The sequence below is a fragment of the Bubalus kerabau genome, chromosome 5 (genome assembly GCF_029407905.1).
Source record: "Bubalus kerabau isolate K-KA32 ecotype Philippines breed swamp buffalo chromosome 5, PCC_UOA_SB_1v2, whole genome shotgun sequence".
Taxonomy (NCBI): Eukaryota; Metazoa; Chordata; class Mammalia; order Artiodactyla; family Bovidae; genus Bubalus; species Bubalus kerabau.
This window is the reverse complement of record NC_073628.1, coordinates 26,552,239-26,562,431: the sequence shown is the minus strand read 5'-3', so window position 1 is coordinate 26,562,431 and position 10,193 is coordinate 26,552,239. Positions and strand designations below refer to the sequence as shown.

Here is a 10,193-nt window from a genome sequence, read left to right as displayed (position 1 = left end):
CCCACTGTGAACTTCTCCCTGTCCTGCCCTGGCCAAGCACTAGCAGAGGAAACCCAGAGAAAACCAGACTGGTAGGCAGCCAGGCCTCAACAGCAATTCGGGGAGGAGAGGGTGACCAGGGAGTCATTTGGGTTCTCTGGAGCTAGAAAGTGGGCGCGGCGGCTGCGACGGCGCAGAAGCGCGGCGGCTGCGACGGCGCAGAAGCGCGGCGGCTGCGACGGCGCAGAAGCGCGGCGGCTGCGACGGCGCAGAAGCGCGGCGGCTGCGACGGCGCAGAAGCGCGGCGGCTGCGACGGCGCAGAAGCGCGGCGGCTGCGACGGCGCAGAAGCGCGGCGGCTGCGACGGCGCAGAAGCGCGGCCGGGGAGCTCAAGGTCAGGGACTTCGGCAGAGAGGAACCCGAGAGGAGCTACCCCAAGGTCAGAGGCGGCGGTCAAGAGGAGCTACCCACGTCCAAGGTAAGGAGCAGCGGCCACGCTTTGTTGGAGCAGCCGTGAAGAGATACCCCACTTCCAAGGTAAGAGAAACCCAAGTAAGACGGTAGGTGTTGCCAGACGGCATCAGAGGGCAAACACAAGGAAACCACAATCACAGACAACTAGCCAATCTGATCACACGGACCACAGCCTTGTCTAACTCAATGAAACTAAGCCATGCCCTGTGGGGCCACCCAAGACCAAAGGGTCATGGTGGAGAGGTCTAACAGAATGTGGTCCACTGGAGAAGGGAATGGCAAACCACTTCAGTATTCTTGCCTTGAGAACCCCCATGAACAGTATGAAAAGGCAAAATGATAGGATACTGAAAAAGGAACTCCCCAGGTCGGTAGGTGCCCGATATGCTACTGGAGATCAGTGGAGAAATAACTCCAGAAAGAATGAAGGGATGGAACCAAAGCAAAAACAACACCCAGTTGTGGATGTGACTGGTGATAGAGCAAGGTCCAATGCTGTAAAAAGCAATATTGCATAGGAACCTGGAATGTCAGGTCCCTGAATCAAGGCACATTGGAAGTGGTCAAACAGGAGATGGCAAGAGTGAATGTCAACATTCTAGGAATCAGCGAACTAAGAAGGACTGGAACGGATGAATTTAACTCAGATGACCATTATACCTACTACTGTGGGCAGGAATCCCTTAGAAGAAATGGAATAGCCCTCACAGTCAACAAAAGAGTCCGAAATGCAGTACTTGGATGCTATCTCAAAAATGACAGAATAATCTCTGTTCGTTTCCAAGGCAAACCATTCAGTATCACAGTAATCCAAGTCTATGCCCCAACCAGTAACACTGAAGAAGCTGAAGTTGAACAGTTCTATGAAGACCTACAAGACCATCTAGAACAACACCCCAAAAAGATGTCCTTTTCATTATAGGGGACTGGAATGCAAAAGTAGGAAGTCAAGAAACACCTGGAGTAACAGGCAAATTTGGCCTTGGAGTACAGAATGAAGCAGGGCAAAGGCTAATAGATGTCTGCCAAGAGAACGCACTGGTCATAGCAAACACCCTCTTCCAACAACACAAGACTCTACACATGGGCATCACCAGATGGTCGACATTGAAATCAAATTGATTATATTCTTTAGGGCCGAAAATGGAGAAGCTCTATAGAGTCAGCAAAAACAAGACCAGGAGCTGACTATGGCTCAGATCATGAACTCCTTATTGCCAAAATCTGAGTGAAATTGAAGAAAGTGGAGAAACCCACTAGACCATTCAGGTATGACCTAAATCAAATCCCTTATGACTATATAGTGGAAGTAAGAAATAGATTTAAGGAACTAGATCTGGTAGACAGAGTGCCTGATGAACTATAGACAGAGGTTTGTGACATTGTACAGGAGACAGGAATCAAGACCATCCCCAAGAAAAAGAAATGCAAAAAAGCAAAATGGCTGTCTGAGGAGGCTTTACAAATAGCTGTGAAAAGAAGCGAAAAGCAAAGTAGAAAGGGAAAGATGTACCCATTTGAGTGCAGAGTTCCAAAGAATAGCAAGGAGAGATAAGAAAGCCTTCCTTAGTGATCAATGCAAAAAAATAGAGGAAAACAACAGAAGGGAAACGACTAGAGATCTCTTCAAGAAAATTAGAGATACCAAGGGAACATTTCATGCAAAGGACAGAAATGGTAGGGACCTAGCAGAAGAGAAGATATTAAGAAGAGGTGGCAAGAATACACAGAAGAACTGTACAAAAAGATCTTCACGACCCAGACAATCACGATGGTGTGATCACTCACCTAGAGCCAGACATCCTGGGATGTGAATTCAAGTGGGCCTTAGGAAGCATCACTATGAACAAAGCTAGTGGAGGTGATGGAATTCCAGTTGAGCTATTTCAAATCCTGAAAAATGATGCTGTGAAAGTGCTGCACTCAATATGCCAGCAAATTTGGAAAACTCAGCAGTGGCCACAGGACTAGTAAAAGTCAGTTTTCATTCTATTCCCAAAGAAAGTGAAAAATGAAGTTGCTCAGTCATGTCCGACTCTTTGCGACCTCATGGACTTAGCCTACCAGGCTCCTCTGTCCATGGGGTTTTCCAGGCAAGAGTTCTGGAGTAGTTTTCCATTTCCTTCTCCAGGGGATCTTCCCACCCCAGGGATTGATCCCAGGTCTCCTGCATTGTAGGCAGATGCTTTACCATCTGAGCCACCAGGGAAGAGCCCAAGATTCCCAAAGAAAGGCGATGTGAAAGAATGCTCAAACTACTGCACAGTTGCACTCATCTCACACGCTAGTAAAGTAATGCTTAAAATTCTCCAAGCCAGGCTTCAGCAATACGTGAACAGTGAACTTCCAGATGTTCAAGTTGGTTTTAGAAAAGGCAGAGGAACCAGAGATCAAATTGCCAACATCTGATAAATCATCAAAAAGGCAAAAGAGTTCCAGAAAAACATCTATTTCTGCTTTATTGACTGTGCCAAAGCCTTTGACTGTGTGGATTACAATAAACTATGGAAAATTCTGAAAGAGATGGGAATACCAGACTACCTGACCTGCCTCTTGAGAAACCTGTGTGCAAGTCAGGAAGCAACAGTTAGAACTGGACATGGAACAACAGACTGGTTCCAAATAGGAAAAGGAGTACATCAGGGCTGTATATTGTCACCCTGCTTATTTAACTTATATGCAGAATACATCATGAGAAATGCTGGGCTGGAGGAAGCACAAGCTGGAATCAAGATTGCTGGGAGAAATATCAATGACCTCAGATATGCAGATGACACCACCCTTATGGCAGAAAGTGAAGAAACTAAAGGTCCTTTTGATGAAAGTGAAAGAGGATGCTTAAAGCACAACATTCAGAAAACTAAGTTGGCTTAAAGCTTAGTTAAGCAAGTTGGCTTAAAGCTCAACATTCAGAAAACTAAGATCATGGCATCCGGTCCCATCACTTCATGGAAAATAGATGGGGAAACAGTGTAAAGACTAGCTGACTTTATTTTTCTGGGCTCCAAAATCACTGCAGATGGTGATTGCAGCCATGAAATTAAAAGACACTTTCTCCTTGGAAGGAAAGTTATGACCAACATACACAGCATATTGAAAAGTAGAGACATTACTTTGTCAACAAAGGTCCATCTAGTCAAGGCCATGGTTTTTCTAGTGGTCATGTATGGATGTGAGAGTTGGACTATAAAGAAAGCTGAGTGCTGAAGAATTGATGCTTTTGAACTGTGGTGTTGGAGAAGACTCTTGAGAGTCCCTTGGACTGCAAGGAGATCCAACCAGTCCATCATAAAGGAGATCAGTCCTGGGTTTTCTTTGGAAGGACTGGTGTTGAAACTGAAACTCCAATACTTTGGCCACCTGATGGGAAGAGCTGACTCATTTGAAAAGACCCTGATGCTGGGAAAGATTGAGAGCAGGAGGAGAAGGGGATGACAGAGGCTGGATTGCATCACCGATTCAATGGACATGGGTTTGGGTGAACTCTGGGAGTTGGTGATGGACATGGAGGCCTGGTGTGCTGCAGTTCATGGGGTTGCAAATAGTCAGACATGACTGAGCCACTGAAGTGAGTGAATGATTGGAGCTAGAAAGCCGTGGAAGGGAGCTGGTCTCTGTGGGGACCCCAGGGCCATGTGCCTCATCCAATGACCCTGTGAGAGCTAAGAGAATTTCATCAGCTATAACAGTCCTTTTGGGGGATTCCCTGGTGGCTCAGATGGTAAAGAATCTGCCTGCAATGCAGGAGACCTGGGTTGGATCCCTAGGTAGGGAAGATCCCCTGGAGGAGGGCATGGCAACCCACTCCTGTATTCTTGCTGGAGAATCCCTATGGACAGAGGAGCCCTGCAGTCTACAGTCCATGGGATCGCAAAGAGTCAGACATGACTGAGAGACTAAGCACAGTACAGCACATAACAATCCTCTACCTCTTTACAGCCCATGTTTACACAGTGTATCTACTCTAACAGAGGCAGCAACAGCAGTGGAAACTCACTCTGCCTGAGGAGCCGGGTCTGGCCCCTTGCTCTGCCCCCAAAGACTCAGGGGCAGACATAGCCTGAGCAGCTCCAGACTCTGCTGCCCTTGGGGGATTGGATTTCAGGCCAAGCTTCAGAGGCTCTGAAGTTGTGGGAAAGGAATGCGATAATAATGATGATGGAGACCAAGATAAGTACGTTCCTGACATTCCTAGGGCTTTTCTCCTGTGCTGAGCACTACCTTGTGTTTGAGGACCTTGCAACAACCCTATAAGGGGACACAACTATCTCACATGTGAGGAAACTGAGGGTCAGTGATGTTAAGCAGCTTCAGTTCAGTTCAGTCTCTCAGTCGTGTCCGACTCTTTGTGACCCCATGAATCGCAGCACGCCAGGGCTCCCTGTCCATCACCAACACCCGGAGTTCACTCAAACTCATGTCCATCGAGTCAGTGATGCCATCCAGCCATCTCATCCTCTGTCGTCCCCTTCTCCTCCTGCCCCCAATCCCTCCCAGCATCAGAGTCTTTTCCAATGAGTCAGCTCTTCGCATGAGGTGGCCAAAGTACTGGAGTTTCAGCTTTAGCATCATTCCTTCCAAAGAACACCCAGGACCAATCTCCTTTAGAATGGACTGGTTGGATCTCCTTGTAGTCAACCAGTAGCAAATTTAAGTTAGTAATCCTTAGATCCAGGATTGGAGACCGGGAATAACCATTCCAGAGGTTGATTTCATAGACACTGCCCTAAACTGGCAGGAATAGCTCACTGCCTTCCATGAATAACCATCCAGAAGCAGCATGAGCCCCTTTGCCATCCTATTTAATCTGGACCTCTTTCCAGACTTCATGAACGTGAGCCCCCTGCTGGCCGGTCAAGGGTAACACGAGCCCCACAATAATCATCGACTGCCACCTAGTGGCGCTGTGAGGAATGTCACATTTCTTTTCTTTGACTTCATCAGATGTGATAACTCAAAAACCAAAATGTTAAAAACTTGCTTTTTGCTTCTCCCTGCTTCGACATCCCTAAGAATAACTGCAGGCAGATGTTATTCCTATTTTATTAATGATAAGATACAGACCCAAGGGAGTTAAGTAGCTTCTTGAAGATCACATGATGAGGATTCAGTTCAGTTCAATTCAGTTGCTTAGTCATGTCCGACTCTTTGAGACCCCATGAATCGCAGCACGCCACGCCTCCCTGTCCATCACCAACTCCCGGAGTTCACTCAAACTCACATCCATCAAGTCAGTGATGCCATCCAGCTATCTCATCTGTCGTCCCCTTTTCCTCCTGCCCCCAATCCCTCCCAGCATCAGAGTCTTTTCCAATGAGTCAGCTCTTCGCATGAGGTGGCCAAAGTACTGGAGTTTCAGCTTTAGCATCATTCCTTCCAAAGAACACCCAGGACCAGTCTCCTTTAGAATGGACTGGTTGGACCTCCTTGTAGTCAACTAGTAGCAAATTTAAGTTAGTAATCCTTAGATCCAGGATTGGAGACCAGGAATAACCATTCCAGAGGTTGATTTCATAGACACTGCCCTAAACTGGCAGGAATAGCTCACTGCCTTCCATGAATAACCATCCAGAAGCAGCATGAGCCCCTTTGCCATCCTATTTAATCTGGACCTCTTTCCAGACTTCATGAACGTGAGCCCCCTGCTGGCCGGTCAAGGGTAACACGAGCCCCACAATAATCATCGACTGCCACCTAGTGGCGCCGTGAGGAATGTCACATTTCTTTGACTTCATCAGATGCGATACTTAAAAAACCAAAATGTTAAAAACTTGCTTTTTGCTTCTCCCTGCTTCCACATCCCTAAGAATAACTGCAAGCAGATGTTGTTCCTGTTTTATGAATGATAAGATACAGACCCAAGGGAGTTAAGTAGCTTCTTGAAGATCACATGATGAGGATTCAGTTCAGTTCAGTTCAGTCGCTCAGTCGTGTCCGACGCTTTGCGACCCTATGAATTGCAGGCCAGGCCTCCCTGTCCATCACCAACTCCCGGAGTTCACTCAGACTCACATCCATCGAGTCAGGGATGCCATCCAGCCGTCTCATCCTCTGTCGTCCCCTTTTCCTCCTGCCCCCAATCCCTCCCAGCATCAGAGTCTTTTCCAGTGAGTCAACTCTGCATGAGGTGGCCAAAGTACTAGAGTTTTAGCTTTAGCATCATTCCTTCCAAATACAGAAGTAAAGGGTCAGAATCATTTATTTAAAGTGTGACCTTGAGTAAGACATTTTATTATTTATTTTGGTGGACACCAAAAAACCCCCTCTGCTACAATAACAGTTTTTCTTGGCTTTATTTAATAAAAAGTTCCTCCTTTACCCATTAAGTTCCCATGCTAGTTCTACTATATTTCAGTTTGGTATTTGAGTGAATCTTTCTGGGCTGTCTTTTGCAATCCACTGATCAATCTGTCTCTCTCTAGGTCTGTACCATATAGTCTTAACTGCTACAGCTTTATACTTAAGTGCAGGTCCCCTCACCTTAAGCTTCTTTTTCCTAAGCATATTATCTATTTTTGATGTTTATTTTTAAATTTAAAAATCAGTTTATCAAGCTTCACATAATTCTATTGAGATTTTTATTGGAGTTGCATTGAATATATAGTAGAGAAAATAAAAAGAATTCATATCTTTATAATATTAGATTTTCCTGTGCATGAACATGAACTGTATTTACTTGGATAATCTTTAATGTCATTCAAAATTGTTTTTTTTGTTTCTACATATAGGGCTGTATATGCTTTGCTTTAGATTTATTCCTAATAACATTTTTGATATTATAAATGGTTCTTTTTAAAAGTTATGTTTTTTCCATTTAATTAATTATTATTAGTTTTTAATTTATTTATTTTAGTTGGAGGCTAATTACAATATTGTAGTGGTTTTTGCCATACATTGATATGAATCAGCCATGGGTTTACATGTGTTCTCCATCCTGAACCCCACTACCACCTCCCTCCCCATCCCATAAAAGTTGTTTTAAATATTTTTCTACTAATATAAAAATAATCATTTTATAGTAAAAAGCTCCTTATAACCATAAAGACTAATATAACTACATTATCTTTCGTTATTGTTTGCCTGGTGAATCTTTTTCCATTTCTTTACTTTTAATCTCTTTCTATTCTTAGGTTTTAAATTAATATCTCATAAACAGCGTATTATTGGATCTCATAGATTGCATTGATGATGTAAGACAGCATGTGAAGAAGTAGGGGGCACTGCTGTTTACTCAGGAACGAAGATCCCAAGACAAGATAGATTCTGCTCTCACCACAGTACATATCCATCCACCATACAAGGAACACAGCCATGCTTAGGGGTGGGCCACAGAGGTAAGATGGGGACAGAGCCACGTGGCCACAGAGAGCTTGCCAGGCAGCCACAGCTAGGAGCTGGGCTGTACCCCAGAGATCAGGCTGAGGCTGGACGCGCACACACGCGTGTGCACGCACACACAAACACAAGCTCTGGCTCTGGGCACCCAGAAGTGAGGTAGCTGTGCAGATTACAGCTGCCCCGCTCTGAAAACAGCCACCAGCAGAAACAGACACTCAGGACACACAACAGTAACGAGTCCCGGGCTTGAGTGACAGGGTAGCCAGAAGAGGAGGACCTCAGAGAGGCAGCACTTGAGGCTGACAGGGGCCAGAGTGCAGAAGAAGGTGGCCCGGATGACAAGGCGGAGCTCTAGGAGCACAATTTTCATCCAAGACTTCATGGGTAAAGGCTCGGAGAGGTTATGGGAAAGGAGGAGGCCATCGGGAGAGGACAGTGTGGGAGAAGCCCACTGCATCTGACTCTCGACCACTAAGACGACGAGCTAGTCAGCAGAGCCCAGGCCCAGGCCCCCTGGAAAGCCATCAGAAGGGGTCCTCGTTATAGAGATCCCTTGGGGCTAGAGTGGAAGCCATCAGAGAACTCCTCTAGGGCCAGAGTACTCAGGCAGCCCAGAGTGGCTGGATTCACAGTCAGGGACCTTTTTTAGAAGACACAAAAAAATGGGCAAATGCATTGGAATCTTCTTGTCACTGATTGAATACAATCAGATCAAACAGGAAAAATCAACCAGAGTAGCACTGAGTTATTCCAAGCCTACTAACTACACACACACGTGTCTTCATAATATAACAGACACTAGGACAACAGAATGGGAAAAACTAGAGATCTCGTCAAGAAAATCAGGGATACCAAGGGAACATTTCATGTAAAGATGGGCACAATAAAGGACAGAAAGGGTATGGACCTAACAGAAGCAGAAGATATTAAGAAGAGGTGTCAAGAATACACAGAAGAACTGTACAAAAAAAGATCTTCATGACCCAGATAATCACGATGGTGTGATCACTCATCTAGAGCCAGACATCCTGGAATGTGAAGTCAAGTGGGCCTTAGGAAGCATCACTATGAACAAAGTTAGTGGAGGTGATGGAATTCCAGTTGAGCTATTTCAAATCCTAAAAGATGATGCTGTGAAAGTGCTGTACTCAATATGCCAGCAAATTTGGAAAACTCAGCAGTGGCCACTGCACTGGTAAAGGTCAGTTTTCATTCCAATCCCAAAGAAAGGCAATGCCAAAGAATGTTCAAACTACTGCACAATTGCCCTCACCTCACACACTAGAAAAGTAATGCTCAAAATTCTCCAAGCCAGGCTTCAACAGTACATGAACCACAAAATTCCAGATGTTCAAGCCGGATTTAGAAAAGGCAGAGGAACCAGAGATCAAATTGCCAACATCTGCTGCATCATAGAAAAAGCAAGAGAGTCCCAGAAAAACATCTACTTCTGCTTTGTTGACCATGCCAAAGCCTTTGACTGTGCGGACCACAACAAACTGTGGAAAATTCTGAAAGAGATGGGAATACCAGACCACTGACCTGCCTCCTGAGAAATCTGTATGCAGGCCAGGAATTAGAACTGGACATGGACCAACAGACTGATTCCAAATCGTGAAAGGAGTACATCAAGGCTGTATATTGTCACCCTTGCTATTTAACTTATATGCAGAGAACATCATGAGAAACGCTGGGCTGGATGAAGCACAAGCTGGAATCAAGATTGCTGGGAGAAATATCAATAACCTCAAATATGCTGATGATACCACCCTTATGGCAGAAGGTGAAGAACTAGAGTCTCTTGATGAAAGTGAAAGAGGAGACTAAAAACGTTGGCTGCTGCTGCTAAGTCGCTTCAGTCATGTCTGACTCTGTGCGACCCCAGAGACGGCAGCCCACCAGGCTCCCCCATCCCTGGGATTCTCCAGGCAAGAACACTGGAGTGGGTTGCCATTTCCTTCTCTGATGCAGGAAAGTGAAAAGTGAAAGTGAAGTTGCTCAGTCGTGTCCGACTCCTAGCGACCCCATGGACTGCAACCCACCAGGCTCCTCCATCCATGGGATTTTCCAGGCAAGAGTACTGGAGTGGGTGCCATTGCAATATTCAGAAAACTAAGATCATGGCATCTGGTCCCATCAATTCATGGCAAATAGACAGGGAAACAATGGAACCCATGATAGACTTTATTTTGGGGGGCTCCAAAATCACTGCAGATGGTTATTGCAGCCATGAAATTAAAAGACACTTGCTCCTTGGAAGGAAAGCAATGACCAACCTAGACAGCATATTAAAAAGCAGAGACATTACTTTGCCAACAAAAGTTCGTCTAGTCAAAGCTATGGTTTTTCCAGTAGTCATGTATGGATGTGAGAGTTGGACTATAAAGAAAGCTGAGTGCCAA

The 10,193-nt window shown here is 45.4% G+C and overlaps 1 protein-coding gene across 2 annotated transcripts in view; it reads left to right on the top strand.

Moving 5' to 3' along the window:
* Positions 1-208: 208 nt before the first annotated feature.
* The window catches only part of LOC129652579 (mas-related G-protein coupled receptor member X2-like), a 28,920-nt gene continuing 18,935 nt past the window's right edge, over positions 209-10,193 (top strand). The window contains exon 1 of one of the 2 annotated variants that reach the window (XM_055581330.1): positions 209-457. Coding sequence is in view for 1 of the 2 variants with exons in the window: in XM_055581329.1 (XP_055437304.1) it covers positions 7,765-7,787 (23 nt within the window). In the remaining variant the exon portion in view is untranslated. Of the gene's footprint in view, positions 458-7,637; positions 7,788-10,193 lie in introns of those variants that run through there. The other variant, XM_055581329.1, reaches the window with a different exon arrangement.